The sequence below is a fragment of the Chlorocebus sabaeus genome, chromosome 8 (assembly GCF_047675955.1).
Source record: "Chlorocebus sabaeus isolate Y175 chromosome 8, mChlSab1.0.hap1, whole genome shotgun sequence".
Taxonomy (NCBI): domain Eukaryota; kingdom Metazoa; phylum Chordata; class Mammalia; order Primates; family Cercopithecidae; genus Chlorocebus; species Chlorocebus sabaeus.
In genome coordinates this window covers 33,162,695-33,183,357 of record NC_132911.1, presented here as the reverse complement: position 1 = coordinate 33,183,357, position 20,663 = coordinate 33,162,695, and the positions used below count along the sequence as shown (strand labels likewise).

The 20,663-nt window shown below is 44.4% G+C and overlaps 1 protein-coding gene and 1 non-coding gene across 6 annotated transcripts in view; one reads left to right on the top strand and one right to left on the bottom strand.

The window, feature by feature from the left end:
* Positions 1-10,144: 10,144 nt before the first annotated feature.
* Positions 10,145-10,249, bottom strand: LOC119618968 (small nucleolar RNA U13). Its single transcript, XR_005235310.2, has one exon. It is a non-coding gene; the product is annotated as a small nucleolar RNA U13 (small nucleolar RNA).
* A 342-nt stretch (positions 10,250-10,591) lies between these two features.
* TTI2 (TELO2 interacting protein 2) overlaps positions 10,592-20,663 on the top strand; it is a 35,326-nt gene continuing 25,254 nt past the window's right edge. For 2 of the 5 annotated variants that reach the window (XM_073018032.1, XM_073018030.1), the window contains exons 1-6: positions 10,593-11,652; positions 13,758-13,841; positions 14,029-14,215; positions 16,860-16,952; positions 19,674-19,861; positions 20,037-20,180. In XM_073018032.1, the coding sequence (XP_072874133.1) occupies positions 11,006-11,652; positions 13,758-13,841; positions 14,029-14,215; positions 16,860-16,952; positions 19,674-19,861; positions 20,037-20,180 (1,343 nt within the window). In that variant the 5' untranslated portion in view covers positions 10,593-11,005. Of the gene's footprint in view, positions 11,653-13,757; positions 13,842-14,028; positions 14,216-16,859; positions 16,953-19,673; positions 19,862-20,036; positions 20,181-20,663 lie in introns of all 5 variants that reach the window. The other 3 variants (XM_073018031.1, XM_037983611.2, XM_007962147.3) reach the window with 3 other exon arrangements.

The following is a 20,663-nucleotide window of genomic DNA, read 5'->3' as shown; positions in this document are numbered from 1 at the left end:
TCTACAATTGTCAAGATGTTGATAATCTTTTTCATCTAGCTTTTGACCACTCCTTTACCACCATCCCCTGTCATGGAGAATTTTATTTTTCAAGTTTTTAAACTTTTTATTTGCCTATTTTAAAAACTGAGCCAGGAGCGGTGGCTCACGCCTGTAATCCCAGCACCTTGAGAGGCCGAGGCAGGAGGATCACCTGAGGTCAGGGGTTCAAGACTAGCCTGGCCAACATGGTGAAACCCCATCTCTACAAAAAAATACCAAAAAAATTAGCTGGGCATGGTGGCAGGTGCCTGTAATCCCAGCTACTTGGGAGGCCGAGGCAGGAGAATCGCTTGAACCTGGGAAATGGGGTTGCAGTGAGCTGAGATCGCACCATTGCACTCCAGCCTGGGCAACAAGAGTGAAATTCCATCTCAAAACAAACAAACCAAAAAAATGCATTCCCATAATTAAAATTATTTGAACAATAACAACAACAACAAAAAAGCACTCTGATTAAACTGCATTTTACAACCCACAGGATGCCTTGGGCCAGCTTGGTTTTATTCTAGATTTCACTGTCATCCTACCACACTTCTTCCTTCACCAACATGCAAGTTCTTTTCTTTCCCACCAGCTAGACAGGCAGATAAGAGAGGCAGGCACAGCCATCAGCAGCAGCAGTTATTTGATGTGAAAGGGGCAGCACAGTCATTTAAACTTGATTTAACCTCTTTGCATCCTTCAAAGTTAAACAGCTAAAAGAAGCAAAATAGAAAGCAATGCTTTGTGGAATGAACAGTGCATATTGGTGGCACACGCCTCATTACGAAGCCTGCTTACTTCTCCTGTTCGATCCGTTCCTTGGAAGGCAGTGGATTTTTCTCTTGCATCTCTGTCTTCTTCAGTTTCGGCTTATTTAATTTCTCGATCTCATCCATATTGGACTTGCCAGATATGGTCACAAAGGAAGCTGAGCCATGCCCACGAGCGACTGGAATCTGGTCTGCTCAGTGTCTACTGCCCAGTGTTGGGAATTTTAGAGCAAATCCCAGACATTGCATCATTTCAACAACTAATACTTGTGTGTGTTTCTAATAATACTTCACAAAGTGTGGCCTGGATTCCTGGGACTTACCAAGACCCTGTCAGGCAGCCTGCTAGGTCAAAACTATTGTTATAACAATATTAATATATTGTTTATCTTTTTGTTCTCATTATCTCGTGTACGGTAGAATTTTCCAACATAGATTGAATGCAGCCACAAATCTGAAAATCCAGCTGTCTCCTATTAAACCAGATATGAAAGAGTTGCAAATTTTTACAAATCTGTTGACAAAAGTGTAAAACAATGTCACTTGTCATGATGCTGTTTGAAAAATATACTTATTTTCATAAAAGTCCTTAACATATAATATCTTTATTATTACTATGTTTTTTAAATTTAATTTTTTTTTTCTCGAGATGGAATCTCGCTGTGTCGCCCAGGCTACAGTGCAATAGCACAGTCTCGGCTCACTGAAACCTTTGCATCCTAGGTTCAAGCAATTCTTTTGTCTCAGCCTCCCAAGTAGCTGGGACCACAGGTGCTTGCCACCACGCCCAGCTAATTTTTAGTAGAGATGAGGTTTCGCTATGTTGGCCACGCTGGTCTTGAACTCCTGACCTCAGGTGATCCACTCGCCTCGGCCTCTCCAAGTGCTGGGATTACAGACGTGAGCCAACGCACCCAGGCCATTTTTAAAAATCAAATGAGTATTTAAAAAATTTTTCAGTTTTAATTTCTAGGGTAGAAAATAATCCATTTATCTGAATATTTATCCATCACACATAAAGAAAAGCTCTTTGGGGTCCTTAATACTTCTAAAATATTTTTGAGATTTAATTCATAAACCACTAGATTCATAATTTTATTTATTTTTAATTGTTTTAGAGTTGGGGTCTCACTTTGTCTCCCAGGCTGGAGTGCAATGGTGCAATCGTGGCTCACCACAGCCTCAAACTTCTGGGTTCAAGCAATCCTTCTGCCTCAGCCTCCTGAGTTGCTGGGATTACAGGCACGTACTACCATGACCAGCAGCTTACTATTTTAAAATGTACACCTCAGGAACAAAAAACAAGAAAAATAAAAAATAAAAAAATGTACACCTCATGGTCAGGCACGCTGGCTCACACCTATAATCCCAGCACTTTGGGAGGCCAAGGTGGGCGGAGCACTTGAGGCCATGAGTTTGAAACCAGCCTGGCCAATATGGCAAAACCTTGTCTCTACTAAAAAACGCAATAATTAGCCGGGTGTGCTGGCACACCCCTTTAATCCCAGCTACTCTGGAGGCTGAAGTAGGAGAACTGCTTGAACTGGGGAGGCAGAGGTTGCAGTGAGCCAAGATCGCACCACTGCACTCCAGCCTGGGTGACAGAGTGAGGCTCTGTCTCAAAAAACAAAAAAATAAAGTGTACACTTCAATAGGTTTTGGTATATTTGCAAGGTTGGGCAGCTACTGCCACTAGCTAATTCCAAAACCTTTTTATCACCCCAAAAGAAAACCCTATACCCATTTTAGTCACTTTTTTTTTTAGACACAGTCTCGCTCTGTTGCCCAGGCTGGAATGCTGTGGCATGATCTCAGCTCATTGCAACCTCTGCCTCCCGGGTTCAAGTGATTCTCCTGCCTTAGCCTCCCGAGTAGGTGGGACTACAGTCAGCCTCCTGAGTAGGTGGGATTACAGGCGCCCGCCACCATGCCCAGCTAATTTTTGTATTTTTAGTAGAGACGGGGTTTTACTATATTGGCCAGCCTGGTCTCAAACTCCTGAACTTGTGATCTGCCTGCTTCGGCCGCCCAAAGTGCTGGGATTACAGGCATGAGCCACCGCGCCGGGCCTATTAGTCACTTCTAAATGTCCCCTCCCATGATCTCCTGGCAACTACTAATGTACTTTCTGACTCTACAGATTTGCCTCTTCTGGGCATTTCAGATAAATGGAATCATACAATATGTAGCCTTTTGTTTCTGGCTTCTTTCACTTAGCATAATGTCTCTAAGGTTCATCCGTGTTGTAATATGTATCAGAACTTCATTCCTTTTTATAGCTAAATAACATTCCATTGTATGCATATACCACATTTTGTTTACCCAGTCATCAGTTGACTTTTGGGTTGTTTCCACTGGATATTACAAATAATGCAGCTATGAACATTTGTAGCCAAGTTTTTGTATGAATACATGTTTTTAGTTCTCTTGGCAATATATCTAGGAAAAGAATTGCTGGGTCCTATGGCTAACTCTATGTTTAACTTTCTAAGAAACTGTCACACTGTTTTCCATAGCAGCTGCACCATTTTACATTTTAATCAGCAATGTATGAGCATTCCAATTTCTCTTCCAATTTCTCTACATCCTTGCCAAAATTTATTTTCAGTGTTTTTCATTCTAGCCATCCTAATGAGTATGACTCAATAATTTTTAAGAGTGTAAAGGATCCTGAGACTAAAACCTTTCAGAACTGCTTTTCTGACTAATAGCTTTCACAAAAACATAAATGTGCTAACATTATCAATCGAAAATACTCCACAAAATTGTGTAATACCAGGATAATCATGTTTGCCTGGGACAAATCCAGTTTACACCTTTGTACCAGCACAACTGTTAATAGCACCTTCTTGAACTCTCAACATATTCTGCTTAGATGACAAATTATATGAACACCATAATAACTAATCTATATTCACGTTTCTCTGATTGTCTTAAATATGTCTTTTTACAATTTGGGTGGGTTTATTTTTTATTTTTTTTTGTGGAGACAGGGTCTCACTTGTTGCCCAGGCTGGTCTAGAACTCCTGGGCTCAAGCATGAGACACTGCACGTGGCCTACAATTTATTTATTGAAAATAAGATCTGGGCCGGATGTGGTGACTCGCTCCTATAATCCTAGCACTCACGCCTAGTGAGGCGTGTGGATCACCTGAGGTCAGGAGTTTGAGACCAGCCTGGCCAACATGGCAAAAACCCATCTCTACTAAAAATACAAAAATTAGCCAGGCACAGTGGCACACACCATTACAACCTGGGCAACAGAGCAAGACTCCGTTTCCCAAAAAAAAAAAGAGGCCAGGCGCGGTGGCTCACACCCTCACACCTGTAATCCCAGCACTTTGGGAGGCCAAGGTGGGCAGATCACCTGAGGTCGGGATTTGGAGACCAGCCTGACCAACACGGAGAAACTCCATATCTACTAAAAATGCAAAATTAGCCAGGTGTGGTGACACATGCCTGTAATCCCAGCTACTAGGGAGGCTGAGGCAAGAGAATCGCTTGAACCGGGAGGTGGAGGTTGCAGTGAGCTGAGATCACGCTGTTGCACTCCAGCCTGGGTAACAAGAATGAAAGTCTATTTCGAAAAAAAAAAAAAAGAAAGAAAATAAGATCTGGTGGGGCACAGTGGCTCACGCCTGTAATCTCAGTACTTTGGGAGGTCTAGCTGGCAAGAAAGCTAGCCCTTGCCTCTAAAAAAAAAAAACAAGAAGAGAAGAGGAAGAGAAGAGAAGAGAGGAGAAGAGAAGAGAGAAGAGAAAGAGAGAGGAAGGAAGGAAGGAGGGAAGAAAGAAAGAAAGAAAAGAGAAAGAAAGAAAGAAAAGAGAAAGAAAGAAAGAAAAAAGAAAAAGAAAGAAAAAGAAAGAAAGAGAAAGAAAGGAAAAATATGCAACATTGTTGGTTGAGAATATCTTAAAACTTTTAATCTATATCAGTTCTCATCCTTGGCTTGACTGATTATATTATCTTGGTGTCTTTAAAACAATTATTTATTTATTTATCTTTCCTTGAATAAATCAATTAAATTTCTTGGTGTCTTTTGCTTCTTTACCCTCCATGTTTCTTGTCATTTGGTAGTAGACCTAAAAATTTGATTAGATTTAGGGTCCATTTTTAGGCAAGAATATTTCGTAGGTGGTGTGTACTTCCTACCTTATTGCATTAAGAGGTGCCTGGTATCTGGCTGCCTTGCTTTTAGTGATGTTCAATAAATCAGTAGTTCAGTTATAAAGTTCCCCATCAACCTTCACCTCGTAATTGTAATCACACTGGATGACAGTTGCCTTGTCTCAGTGTTTCATTAGGAGGTGTGAATAGTGACTTTCTAATTCTACCATTTTGTCGCATGTATTATCCTTACAAATGATTTGGGTACCCTGAAACAGAAGCATAAATGCTTGATTTTTTTTCCTCTTATATATCAATTTTCAAAATAAACATTTGTTTTCTTAAGTGATCCAAAGGTGAATGATTAGTGATTTTTTTTTAGTATCACTATGAACTCATGGATTTGTATATATTTGTTTTAATTCATTACAGTCATGACTCCTTTACAAGACCAGTGCTGTAATCCCTGAGCTATAGGGCCTTGGGTGTGTTGTTTGTTTTTTTTTCACATCACCTCAGCAGCAATTTTTTTTTTTTTTTTTTGAGACTGAGTCTCGCTCTTGCCCAGGCTGGAGTGCAGTGGTGCAATCTCAGCTCACTGCAAGCACCACTCCCCAGGTTCATGCCATTCTCCTGCTTCAGCCTCCCAAGTAGCTGAGACTACAGGCACCCGCCACCTCGCCCAGCTAATTTTTTGTATTTTTTAGTAGAGGCGGGGTTTCACCATGTTAGCCAGGATGGTCTTGATCTCCTGACCTCGTGATCTGCCCGCCTCGGCCTTCCAAAGTGCTGGGATTACAGGCGTGAGCCACCGCGCCCGGCCACCTCAGCAGCATTTGATAGCTACCTTGCTTTCAGGCATAACAAAACGCCACAGGCCCACCTTGTGCAATTCCTGCCCTAGTTCTGAAATCAAAATCAACCATTTCCTAAAGCCTCACTGGTTCCTTTCAGTGGGAAATGGCATTTAAACTCTGAATTTGGACACCCAGGGTGCTCACAGCCATTAGACTGTCATTCTTCTTGGCCTTTCAGTGAACACAACCAGGAGATATATATATACACACACATGTGTATATATGTATATATGTATATGTATATATTTTGTAGAATGAGGAAAATTACTTATAAATTCATACCAACATTGCCAATTCTAATTTCAGATTACAGATTTTTTTACTCAAATACGTCACTCAATCAGATTACAGAATTTATAGCTAACTTCATTGATTTGATACCAGTATCTCTTATCTTTAACTGAAAATCTGGGTTTCTAACAATATTGAGTTACTTGTTATTTTATACACATATACAAGTTATACAAAATACATGTAATAACACCTAAACAGGCCAGACCTAGTGGGTCATGCCGGTAATCCCACCACTTTCAGAGGCCGAGGCCGGTGGATCGCTTCAGGTCAGGAGTTCGAGACTAGCCTAGTTAACATGGTGAAACCTCATCTCTACTAAAAAATACAAAATTAGCCGGGCATGGTGGCACACACCTGTAATCCCAGCTACTTGGGAGGCTGAGGCAGGAGAATCGCTTGAGCCCAGGAGGCAGAGGTTGCAGTGAGCTGAGATCATGCCACTGCACTCCAGCTTGGGCAAAAGAGGGAGACTCCGTCTCAAAAAACAAACCAAAAGAAACAACCTAAACAATAATATTAGTATTATTACAATACCATTATTAAATGCAGTTAATTTTTTTCTGTTTTTAGGCTTTGTCACACTAAGGATATAGAGTCAAATTAACAAGTTTTACAGTCTGTAATTTCTATGTGGTTATGCCAGTGACTCCATGTACACTTTGACTGTTTCTTTTCTTTTAGCAAATGCTTCATTATTTTCTTTTAAAACATAGTTATGTAGGCTCTTGAGCCACTTACTTTGGCCCACTCCTGCCCTGTGGAGTGTACTTTCATTTTCAATAAATCTCTGCTTTTGTTGCTTAAAAAAAAAAAAAAAAAAAAAATGTGGCTGGGCACGGTGGCTCAACACCTGTAATTCCAGCACTCTGGGAGGCCAAGGTGGGCGGATCACGTGAGGTCATGAGCTGCAGATCAGCCTGGCCAACATGGTAAAACCCCACCTCTACTAAAAATACAAAAATTAGCCAGGTGTGGTGGTGGGCACCTGTAATCCCAGCTACTTGGGAGGCTGAGGCATGAGAATCACTTGAAACCCCGGGTGGCAGAGGCTGCAGTGAGCCGAGATCGCACCATTGCACTCCAGCCTAGGCGACAGAGTGAGGTTCTCTCTCTCAAAAAAAAAAGTAAAACATTTACATGAATCCAAAGTTGAAGCTATTAAACACAGTGTGTACAGAGAAATCTAGCTTCCATTCATATTTCCTTCACCCTGTTATTTTCTTACATGTCACCATTTTTCTTAGTTTATAATTTATACTTTATTGCTTCTTTAACATGTAAGCAAATGCACACATCATTATTTCTATTTCCCCATCTTTCTTACAAAAAAGGCAACATTTCAACACGTGTGAAAAGGGGGAAAAATAAAAATAAAGGCAACATATACATGGCCTCTGTCCTGCTTTTTTCACTTAACAATACATCCTAGATTTCCAAAGCAGTCCACAGACATGGTTCTCTTTCCTCTGTACAGCGGCATAAAACTGCATTGTATGGATGTACGTAGCTTATTCAGCCAGCCCTCTGTGGATGGACGTGTGAGTTCAACACTTATTCCATGACCAAATTGTGCCAGGCACTGGGAATAAAGACGTGGTCTCTGGCTTCAGGAAACTCGGAAGTGCAGATGGGGAGATCTCCACAATACAAGTGCTTTCTTTATAAGAAGTAATAGCTTGGGTCCACTTAGCACAAGGGGCACATGGATCAGGGAAGAGACGCTTGCACACAGGAGGGATACAATAACTGTCTATTGATTGGCATCTTGCTTCCACTTGGGCCTACAAACAGGAGAGTCCCCTCGGTAGGAAATGGTTACCCATGGTTGAAATTGCTTAGAAAATCATGAGTGCCACCAATTGGTCAGAGAAGGGAAAGCTGAATGAAAGAGGCTGAGAGGGAGAGTCCTAACCACAAAATTACCCTGGAAAGAGGAAATGTAACAACACAGGAGCTGTGGTTCAACATGAGCCAACACCTGTGTAGAACTTTCTGCTGACCAGATATTGTTCTAAGCAGTTTACATATAACCCCTTTCTCACAACACTCCTAAGTGGTACGAATTATTACTACCTGTATTTTTCCGATAAAGAATTAAGGTGGCTGGGCGAGGTGGCTCATGCCTGTAATTGCAGCACTTAGGGAAGCTAACGCGGTGGATAACTTGAGGTCAGGGGTTCGAGACCAGCCTGGCCGACATGGTGAAACTCCGTGTCTATTAAAAATAGAAAATTAGCTGGGCATGGTGGTGGGTGCCTGTAATCCCAGTTACTCGCGAGGCTGAGGCGGGAGGATCGCTTGAACCCAGGAGTTTGAGGCTGCAGTGAAATATGATGATGCTACTGCACTCCTGCCTGGGCGACAGAGCAAGACCCTGTCTCTTAAAAAATTTTTTTAATTAAATAAAAAATAAAAAGAAATTAAGGCACAGAGAGTTTACCAAACTTTTGCCCTAGGCCACACAGCAAAATGGAAAGAAGGGCAGGCGAGCAGACAGCAAGACACCGCAGATGGGACAATTGCAAGTAGTGCACCAAGAAGCTGGTGCCCTCCCCAAGGTGGGAGGAAAGTACTGTATGTCCCTCTGCCCCATGACCACCTCCTGGCGAGAACAAAGGACACCCGACACATCACCCCTGCCTCGCCCCTGCGCGCACACTCGCCCCTCAGCCTACCCCAGGTCAGAAAACCCCGAAAGGCTTTCTCTGGATCCTGGGCCCCTGGATGCGCGGCTGACGCCTTAAAGGAGTCCCTCTCCGAGCAGTGGCCGACACACATCTCTCTCGCGCTCGCCACCCCTCCCAGGGTCCGAAACTCCCGCCTGTGCAGTGGCACAAATGAAGTTTGCCTCCTCGGGCTCCTGCGAAACCGTGGAAGCTATGAGAGTCACAAGTTCCTAAATGTGACCAGCCCCTCGGGAACTGAAGGCCAATCGGGCACAATTCCACCCTCCAGGAAGGCGCAGGAAGAGGGAAGAAGATATGCCGACGCGGCGTGGGGGACTTAACACAGGGCAGTAGCACAGGAGCGACCCTTCTCGCGCCTTCTCAAAACCCAACCAAATACGGCTGGTTCCCACACCCACCGGGGCCAGAGCCCGCAGCCTCCGGCTCCCCTGGCCAGTTCCCGGCGCCGCCTGCGGCCCATGTCCAAGACTGCGCTCTGCTGTCCCCGCGCACCCGGCGCCGACATCGGCGGGGCGGGCCCAAGCTGGATCTTCCAACGTGACGACCAGCCTCCCTCGGGGCTGCCCCAAATGCCAGCGAGGGCCTTCTACCTTGACGCTAGAATTTGAATTTTCAAACGCTTGGGCATATAGGCTTTAGAACGCTAGCTCCAGAAACCAGCTAAAGTATTGCATTGAACAGAAAACCAAATACCGCATGTTCTCACTCGTAAGTGGGAGCTAAACACTGGGAACACGTGGACATAAAAGTGGCAACAACACTGAGGTCTACTAGAGGGGGCACTAAAAATGGGCCAAGCTGCACTCCAAATCCCAGCATCACACAATATATCCAGGTAACAAACCTGCGCAGGTATCACCCAAACCTAAAAAATTGTAAGCCATTAAAACACACTGCACAGGACAGGCGCGGTGGCTCACGCCCGTAATCCCAGCACTTTGGGAGGCCTAGGCGGGCGGATCACGGGTCGAGAGATCGAGACCATCCTGGCCAACGGGGGGAAATCCCCCGTCTCTACTAAAAATACAAAAATTAGCTGGGCATGGTGGCGCGCGCCTATAGTCCCAGCTACTCGGGAGGCTGTGGTAGGAGAATCTCTTGAACCCGGGAGGCGGAAGTTACAGTGAGCCGAGATCGCGCCACTGCATTCCAGCCAGGCGACAGAGCGAGATTTCGACTCAAAATGAAACAAATACACACCTCACAGTTGGACAACGGAAGAGCACCCGTGCATGTATCTTACATACAGAAAATAACGGTGTTGGACAACGGAAGAGCACCCGTGCATGTATCTTACAGACAGAGGATAACAGTACCCACCAAAACAACTACAAGACCATTAAACCAAGTCACCTATTACTCTAACAAGATCATAAACAGCGTTATATTGATCCTCGAAGTTCAGGTCAGACGGGAAACGTGCCGACGTCGTAACAAGGTTCACACGGTGGCACGTCTCACACAAACGTGTGAACACCCAATCATCACGCTCATGAACTACAAAAGGATCCCTTTATAGTGGCCATTAAGGAGCTCCAAGTATGTGTTACTAATTTTACAGATAGGGTGACTACCGTAATGCGACATATCGAGTCTTCATATATAAAATCCTGGATGTTTTCAAAGCTACACGGAGATTCTGTGATTATTCTTTTGTTTCTACCTTAGCAAAGGAAAGCAGAAACACAATTAGCGAGCGGAGTATTATATATGCAAATTTATTCTCCATGGTTTCACCGCTCGGTCTTGTTCTTGAGCATGGAGCTTTATTGCTTTACGACCATACGTCGTGAAATAAGAAGGTGTTGCGGCAGTACTGCAGTACTGGCGGAAGCTAGCCTTGTGCTTTGCGGCAGCAATATGAGGTAGGCCCGGATCCTGGTATACACCGACCGGCGCGAGCGGTTGCAAGTACCTGGCGGTGGTTGCGTTGGTGACATGGTTCAGAAGTTTATTTCTTTAAACTTTTAAGGTTTTTTTTTTTCTTTTTAGTCTTCAGAAAGCAACACTAGTTTTTTTGACGTCACTGTTACAAGTATAAGACTCTTTTACTCCCCGAGAGTCCCCTTTTCCTTTCTTGGGTCTCTTCCTTTCTCTTTATTCTTATCCCGGTCAGACTCGCCCCTCCTCCAAGACATCTCTCCGTTTTATTTTATTTGACTTTAGTTCTCGTTGAGTGATCGCTCCTTCCTTCTTCAGCGGATCCCTCCCCGCCTCCATCCTCGTCCTGTGGGAGAGACCAGCCTTCTGGTGTTGCAGTCAGGAATGGAGCTTGACAGCGCCCTGGAAGCCCTGTCGCGGGAAGAGTCTTCTTTGTCCGGGGAGTTGTCTCCCTCCGCCCTTGGACAGGCCTTCTCCAAGATTTTACACAGTCTTACCTGCCCGGAGGCACGACGAGGCAACGTAAAAGATGTAGCTCTTAAAGACCTCGGTGATCTAATAGAAGCCACCGAATGTGATAGGTTATTTGAGGGGAGTGGTGCACGGCTCTGCGGAATGCCGGAAACACTGGGGCAGGTGGCAAAAGCCGTGGAGAAGTATGCAGCCCCCCGCAAAGAGGAGGAAGGTGGAGGTGATGGGCGCTCTGAAGTGGCCGAGAAAGCAGCCAAAGTTGGGTTACTGTTTCTTAAGCTGTTGGGGAAAGTTGAGACTGCTAAGAACTCCCTGGTCGGCCCTGCATGGCAGACGGGCCTGCATCAGTTGGCAGGACCGGTTTATATTTTTGCCATCACACACAGCTTGGAGCAACCGTGGACCACTCCGAGATCTCGGGAGGTTGCTAGGGAGGTGCTCACCTTACTGCTTCAAGTTACTGAATGCAGTTCTGTGGCAGGATTCTTACGTGGAGAAAATGAAGATGAGAAAGGGAGTCTTTCGGTGATATTAGGGCTTCTCAAACCCGACTTGAATAAGTGAGTACTCCTGCCCTTTGCCACCGATTTGAGCCTCACAGTTTTTTATTTTTATTTTTTATTTATTTATTTTTGAGACAGAGTTTCACTCTTGTTGCCCAGGGTGGAGTGCAATGTTGCGATCTCGGCTCACTGTAACCTCCGTCTCCTGGGTTCAAGCGATTCTTCTGTCTCAGCCTCCGGATTAGCTGGGATTACAGGTGCCCGCCACCACGCCCGGCTAATTTTTTGTATTTTTAGTAGAGACGGGGTTTCACCATGTCGGGCAGGCTGGTCTCGAACTCTTGACCTCAAGTGATCCACGCGCCTCTGGCTCCCAAAATGCTGGGATTACAGGCGTGAGCCACTGCACCTGCCCTACCTTAATTTTTTAGAGCTTTAGACCTCAAAGGAAGCTGAGTTTCTTCATCAGTAAAATAAGGGTGCTGTAACCACAGAACTCTTAAGGCCCAGAAACGCTGCGATTTGATATAAATGACAAAACCGGATAGTGGCAAATTGGAGGTCATAACTGAGGTGTTCAGGCTCAGTTGTCCAGTGCTCTTTCCAGCCCTTAGGACGACTGCCTAGGAAAATCAGAAATTCTGTGCCACTTACTTGGAGTTAATAATTACAAAATGTGGCCGGACGAGGTGGCTCAATCCTGTAATCCCAGCACTTTGGGAAGCTGAGGCGGGTGGATCACTTCAGGTCAGGAGTTCGAGACCAGCCTGGCCAACATGGTGAAACCCATATCTACTAAAAATACAAAAATCAGCTGGGCATGGTGGTGGACGCCTGTAATCCAAACTACTCTGGAGGCTGAGGCAGGAGAATCGTTTGAACCAGGGAGGCAGAGATTGCAGTGAGCTGAGATCGGGCCACTGCACTCCAATCTGGGCAAGAGAGCAAGACTACATCTCAAAAAAAAAAAAAAAAAAAAAAAAATTGCAAATTACTGGAATTTGGTTGGGGGATTTGGAGAGGATTTAAACTTACGGTTTGAATTTAGACTTGGGGATCTTGAATGTCATTACCAGTTGTTAGATAAGGATGACTATCAGCTAAGGAAGCCATGTTTAGGATAAAGAGTGAAAAGCGGCCGGGTGCGGTGGCTCACGCCTGTAATCCCAGCACTTTGGGAGGCTGAGGCGGGCGGATCGCGAGGTCAGGAGATCGAGACCATCCTGGCTAACACGGTGAAACCCCGTCTCTACTAAAAAATTACAAAAAATTAGCCGGGCATGGTGGCAGGCGCCTGTAATCCCAGCTACTCGGGAGGCTGAAGCAGGAGAATGGCGTGATCCCGGGAGGCGGGGCTTGCAGTGAACCCAGATCGCACCACTGCACTCCAGCCTGGGTGGCAGAGCGAGACTCTTGTCTCAAAAAAAAAAAAAAAAAAAAAAAAAAAAAAAGGTGAAAAGCACCTTTAGATTGCTATTAGCTAAAGTTCTTTCAATGAGTTTCCAATTGCTACTTTGTTAGCACTGAGTGATGAGAGAAGAAGTATCTGTAACTGTCATTTTACCGGGAACATGGAGTTAAAAGGCTTGATTTTGAGTTTTGTGCTTCTATTTGTTGCTCTGAGTAGGACTAGATTAGACAGTTTTCTGAATCCATTTGTTTCTAATATAAAGATAATATACTTGGCCAGGTGTGGTGGCTGACACCTGTAATCCCAATACTTTGGGAGGCCAAGGCTGGCAGATCACTTGAGGCCAGGAATTCAGGACCAGCCTGGGCAGCATAGTGAAACCCTGTCTCTACTACAAATATAAACATTATTTGGGTATAATGGTGCAAGGGTGTAATCCCACCTACTTGGGAGGCTGAGGCAGGAGAATCACTTGAGGCTGGGAGGTGGAGGTTGCAGTGAACCTAGATGGTACCACTGCACTCCAGTGTAGGCAATAGAGCGAGACTCTATTTCAGAATAAATAAATATAATATACCTATTACACTGTAATTATTTTGAGGATTAGTTAAATCGTGTGTACACTCACTTTATTAGCTATTAACAGGTGTTCAAGTATTGATTAATTTGTTTCCTTAGTGTAATAATACTAACACATTTCCTTTACTCCTCCCTCCCTTCTCAACATACCTTCACCATCCATCACCATAAGTCCTTTATGTAGCGCTGGTTATAATTGGCTCCTTCTCATTGGATGGGCTTTAGACCCAAAGACCTGGGTGATTAAGTATTTGGTGTAAGTTGTGGAAGTTATTTTAATCCAAATCTTAAAATGTATGATGTAGAATCAAAAGTTATCTTATGTGCGATGTATTTTTTTTTTTTTTTGCAAAGACATGAAAATACTCTGTTTAGCTTGAAGTAGTTTATTTTTTTGCTACTTATCACCGTGTCACTTAATGTAATTTTATGTATCCATTTAGGGAATCCTGGAAGAATAACCCGGCCATCAAACATGTTTTCTCATGGACTCTGCAACAGGTCACTCGGCCCTGGCTGAGCCAGCATCTGGAAAGGGTACTTCCTGCATCATTGCTCATTTCAGATGATTATCAGACTGAGAACAAAATCCTGGGTGTACACTGTCTCCATCACATTGTGCTTAATGTGGTAAGCAACCTCTACCTTGTCATCCATGTTGATGGGACAGACTGAGTCATTCATTCCTGGCTGTTCTTCATTTCTAGTAATGCTAAGTCATTCAGCTTTACCTATTTGTATTTTTTCCTTATGTTTTTCCTCTATCAACCTGGTAGAAGTTGTCTATAGGTAATGTAATAGCTAAAATGATAATTATAGAAGAAACAGGAAGGATGGGTCATTATCAAACCGAATAACCAGATCTTGAGAACTGGTGAACAGTTGACGTTTTTTTTTTTTTTTGAGACGGAGTCGCACTCTATCACCCAGGCTTGAGTGCAGTGGTGCGATCTCGGCTCACTGCAACCTCCATCTTTTAGGTTTAAGGAATTCTCCACCTCAGCCTCCTGAGTAGCTGGGATTACAGGCGCGTGCCACCATGCCCAACTAATTTTTGTATTTTTAGTAGAGATGGGGTTTCACCATCTTGGCCAGGCTGGTCTTCACCTCCTGACCTCATGATCCATGCGCCTCAGCCTCCCAAAGTGCTGGGATTACAGGCATGAGCCACTGCACCGGCCTATTTCCTTTCTTTCCTTTTTTTTTTTTTGAGACATTATTGCTCTGTCACCCAGGCTGGAGTGCGATCTTGGCTAACTGCAGCGTCCGCCTCCCGGGTTCAAGTGATTCTCTTGCCTCAGCCTCCCTAGTAGCTGGGACTCCTCCCTAGTAGCTGGGGCTTCCTAGTAGTGGCCACCAAACCCAGCTAATTTGTGTATTTTTAGTGGAGACAGGGTTTTACCATATTGGCCACGTGGGTCCCGAACTCCTGACTTCAGGTGATCTGCCTGTCTTGGCCTCCCAAAGTGCTGAGATTACAGAGATGAGCCATCACGCCCAGCCTACAGTTGACTTTCAAGTAGGAAAACAAAACAAAATCAGAATCTGAAAGGGACTATACCCAAATGTGGAAGCTATTACTCAAGGAAAATTTTTTTAAAAAAACTTTGTAGTATGGAGCTTTAAAAATATACATGGAAGTGGAGAGAGTGGTGTAATTAATCTCCATGTACCTGTAGGAGAGAGCCAGAGATCACCTCCAACCCTGCCCCCCTGCCTTTTTTTTTAAGTTTGAGGCAGAGTCTTGCTCTGTTGTCCAGGCTGGAGTGCAGTGGTGTGATCTCAGCTCACTGCAACCTCTGCCTCCTGGGTTCAAATGATTCTTGCACGTCAGCCTCTGGAGTAGCTGGGATTATAGGCACACGCCACCATGCACAGCTAAAATTTTTTTTTTTCTTGTAGAGGTAGGGTCTCGCCATGTTGGCCAGGCTGGTCTTGAACTCCTGGCCTCAAGCGATCCACCAACCTCAGCCTCCTAAAGTGCTGGGATTGATTACAGGCGTGAGCCACCATGCCCAGCCTCAGCCCCCTTTTTATCTCTTAGTGGGCTCTTTTCCTGGATCGAAAACCAAATTTGACAACAGGCAGATTAACAAGAGGAAACCATACACGTTTTGTTAGTTTTACGTGTACATGGGGATCTTCACAAGAGAGAGAAGTCTGAAGAAGTGGCCAAAGCAATATGCTTTTATACTTTTTAGACAAAGAATGATAAAGTTTTCATCTTTTTTTTAAACTACCCCTAGCCAGATTTTCTTTGTCCTGTCAGAAAAAAATGACAGGACAAAGAAAATCTGGCTAGGAGCAGTAAATTTTCCTTCCTTCCTTCCTTCCTTCCTTCCTTCCTTCCTTCCTTCCTTCCTTCCTTCCTTCCTGCCTTCCTTCCTCCCTCCCTCCCTCCCTCCCTCCCTCCCTCCCTCCCTTCTCTTTCTTTCTTTCTTTCTTTCTTTCTTTCTTTCTTTCTTTCTTTCTTTCTTTCTTTCTTTCTCTCTCTCTCTCTCTCTCTCTCTCTCTCTCTCTTTCTTTTCCTCCCTCCCTCCCTCCCTCCCTTCCTTCCTTCCTTCCTTCCTTCCTTTTTTTTCTTTTCTTTTTTTTTTTTTTGACAGAGTCTTGCTGTCACCCAGGCTACAGTGCAGTGGCACAATCATAGCTCATTGCAGCCTCAACCCCCTGGGCTCAAGCAGTCCTCCCACTTCAGCCTCCCAAGTAGCTGGGACTACAGGCATGCACCACCAGGCCAACTAATTTTTAAATTTTTTTTTGGTAGATACAGAGTCTTGCTCTGTTGCCCAGGCTGGTCTCAAACTTGGCCTTAAGTGAGCCTCTCGCCTTGGCCTTCCAAAGCGCTGGGATTACAGGTGTGAGTCACCATGCTTGGCTCTAGGGTAGTCACTAGGAGATATATGGTTGGGGTTGGTCAGGGGATGGATAGGTGGAAGATAAAGGTTACTTTGTTCGGTTTATGTAGGTCCATTGCAGTCTTCAATTCCAAGTCTCTGTAAGGGCTGTTTTCTTACCCTGGTATGGAAAGCATACCCCACCCAGAGGAATCTTTTATCACTTGCTACTTGCAGAAAGAGACAAGTCAGCTCACCCTTTCTGAATCTACAGTTTCTCCAATATTTTCAACTCAAAACCGTCATGATACCAATGTGCCATATTTTGGGATGGCATGTTCTTCATGCTTCATACCCATAATCCAATTTCAAAGATGGTCAACATTTGCCAATCTTGGGAAACTATTCTTTTAATTTGATCATTTGTCTGGTTTCAGCCAGCTGCTGATTTACTCCAGTATAACAGAGCCCAGGTCCTGTACCATGCTGTTTTCAACCACCTGTACACGCCAGAGCACCACCTCATTCAGGTAATAGTATGATTTCTTCATAACTGTATCTGGATTCTCTGAATTTGAGTAGAAGGTTGCATTGTGTGAGTAGTAATAATTGAGAGACATTTTCCTGCCTTGGAAAGTGAGGATGATAACTAAAAGCTGTTACCAAGTTAAAATATCTCAGCACTAAGCAGGCCTCCACATTCCTGAGTCTCCACAGATAAGCCAGTGGTTTTTCTTCATCTGAGTCAATTGTATATTAGTTTGGGCCGGGCGTGGTGGCTCATGCCTGTAATCCCAGCACTTTGGGAGACTGAGGGAGGCGGATCACCTGAGGTCAGGAGTTCGAGACCAGCCTGGCCAACATGCCAAAATCCCGTCTCTACCAAAAATACAAAAAAATCAGTTGGACATGATGTCGTGCACTTGTCCCTACTACTTGGGAGGCTGAGGCACAAGAATTGTTTGAACCCGGGTGGCAGAGGTTGAAGTGAGCTGAGGTCACGTCACTGCACTCCAGCCTGGGTGACAGAGCGAGACTCCATCTCAAATTAAAAAAAAAAAAAAAGCCTGGCGTGGTGGCTCACGCCTGTAATCCCAGCACTTTGGGAGGCTGAGGCGGGCGGATCACGAGGTCAGGAGATCGAGACCATGCTGGCTAATATGATGAAACCTTGCCTCTACTAAAAATACAAAAAATTAGCTGGGCGTGGTGGCACGTGCCTGTAGCCCAGCTACTCGGGAGGCGGAGGCAGAAGAATCGCTTGAGCCCAGGAGGCAGAGGTTGCAGCGAGCTAAGATCGTGCCACTGCACTCCAGCCTGGCAACAGAGCGAGACTCTGTCTAAAAAAAAAAAAAAAAAAAAAAAGCAAAATTAGCCAGGTGTGGTGGCGCATGCCTCTAATCCCAGCTACTCAGGAGGCTGAGGCAGGAGAATTGCTTGAACCCAGGAGGCAGAGTTTGCAGTGAGCCAAGACCGTGCCATTGCACTCCAGCCTGGGCAACAAGAGCAAAACTACATCTCAAAAATAAAAAAAGGTGCAGTGGGTATCAAGCAATAGGTAACTAACCAGGTTTGGGGTGACTTTAGGAGGCTTTGGGAAGGAGGTGATATTTACCTTTATGAAGAAGGATAAGTAAGTTTTTTAGGAGGGAGAAAGAAACTCCAAAGACAGAAGAAACAAGTTATACAAAATTAGAGGTGGAAGCAACCTTGTTTCTTTGTTATGCCTGACTTCCCTCCTTTCTGCCTCCCGACCCTGCTGCTTTTATTTTTATTTTATTTATTTTTTTTGAGGCGGAGTCTCACTGTGTCACCCAGGCCAGAGTGCAGTGGCACGATCTTGGTGCATTGCAACCTCCACCTCCCAGGTTCAAGTGATCCTTCTGCCTCAGCCTCCCTAGCAGCTGGGATTACAGGCACGTGCCACCATGCCCAGCTAATTTTTGTATTACCTGAGACGGGGTTTCTCCGTGTTGTCCAGGCTAGTGTCAAACCTCCTGACCTCAAGTGATCCGCCCACCTTGGCCTCCCAAGATGCTAGGATTACAGGCATGGGCCACTACCGCCCAGCCTCTTTTGCTTTTTAAACAGTATTTTAAATACTGGGTATTGAGAATCCAGATTGTTAACAGCCAGAACTGCTGGGGTTCTTAAGGTGGTAGAGAAAAGAAATTTTAAAAAACCAAAACACCAAGAGAAAAACCGAAGGTCTCAGGAAAGTTAAAAGGAAGTACCTAAACCAAGCTTGTCCAACCCACGGCCTGCATGCGTCCCAAGTTGGCTTTGCATGCAGCCCAACACAAATTTGTAAACTTTCTTAAAATGTTGTAAGATTTTTTTTGCATTTTTTCTTTTTTTAAAGCTCATCAGCTATCATTAGTGTTAGTGTATTTTATGTGTGGCCTAAGACAATTCTTCTTCCAGTGTGGCCTGGGGAAGCCAAAAGACTGGATACCCCTGGCCTAGACACTGCAACTTCAGCAGGTAGGGTGGTCAAATTTGACCCAAATTTGGAACATCTTAGATTCTGCTTAAGAGCAGTTTTATTAAAAGTATATGTAAATACTGGCCGAGTGCAATGGCTCTCACCTGTAATCCAAGCACTTTGGGAGGCCAAGGCAGGTGGATCACTTGAGGCCAGGAGTTTGAGACCGGCCTGGACAACATGGCGAACCCGTGTCTCTACTAAAAAATAGAAAAGTTAGCCAGGCATGGTGGTGCACACCTGTAGTCCCAACTAGTTAGGTGGCTGAGGCACAAGAATCGCTTGAGCCTGAGAAGCAGAGGTTGCAGTGAGCCGAGATTGCACCACTGTCTTCCAGCCTGGGTGACAGAGTGAGACTCCATCTCACAAAAAAAAAAAAAAAAAAAAAAAAAAAATTGTGTAAATATCATGTATCACTAAGTTACTTAGACTTAGTGACATAGTAACAATAGACTTAGATTCCTAAAATCTGGGTTAAAGTCCCAGCTCTGCCATTTTTCCCATTTTATAAATTATAAATTTTATAAATTTATAAAAAGAATGGTCCTGAGGAGAATGTATTGATTTGAGACTGTCAGATGGAGATTAAGAATGGAAAAAAGTTTGAAAATGTAAAGTAATATGCACTTCATATATGATTACTAGTATCTTAGAATTCTCTGGTATGGACCCTAAGGGCGGTAGATTAATGGAGTTCTAGAGGTCCATGAGTATTATAAATGCAAATAGATGAACTATGCAGCGTCCTTCCATTCCTTCCTCCTAGGCTGTGCTCCTGTGTCTGCTGGATTTGTTCCCCATCCTGGAGAAAACGCTGCACTGGAAAGGAGATGGAGCTCGACCTGCCACCCATTGCGATGAGGTCCTGCAGCTGATCCTGACCCACATGGAGCCAGAGCACCGCCTTCTCTTACGCAGGACCTATGCAAGAAACCTGCCGGCTTTTGTGAAGAGGTGAGTCCTTGGGTTTTTATTTATTATTATTTCATAGAGACAGCATCTTGCTATGTTGCTTGAGCTGGTCTCGAGCTCCTGGCCTGAAGCAGTCCTCCCACCTCAGCCTCCCAAAGTGCTGGGATTATAGGCATGAGCCACTGCACTGGCGTCATATTTTCTCTTTCATCTTTAGGTTGGGGATCCTAACTGTTCGGCACTTGAAGCGGCTGGAGAGAGTCATCATTGGTTATCTGGAGGTTTATGATGGACCTGAGGAGGAAGCTAGACTGAAGATATTGGAAACCCTAAAACTTCTCATGCAACATACTTGGCCCAGGTAATAGCAGCCTTAAGGTGCAAAACTCAGCTGATTTTCTCTTGAGAACTTGATTAGATGTATTTAATACATTCAGTACCAAGTATTAAATGTATACTATGTATTTGAATACCTCCCATTTTCACACACACATAGGATTTTAAACTGAGAAAATGGCATTAGAAAGATAAAATATACTATAGTTACTTGAGGTGCTCATATTTGACTCTTTTACCAGGTATCAGTTCCAGAATCTGACACTATTAAATCACTTCTCTTTGAAACTCTAGTATATCTTTTTTTTTTTTGAGACAGCAGTGTTGCCCAGGTTGGAGTCCAGTGGCTTGATCTCCATGCACTGCAATCTCTGCCTCCCAGGTTCAAGTGATTCTCCTGCCTCAGCCTCCCAAATAGCTGAGATTACAGGCACCCACCGCCAGGCCCGGCTAATTTTTTGTATTTTTAGTAGAGATGGGGTATCACTACGTTGGCCAGGCTGGTCTT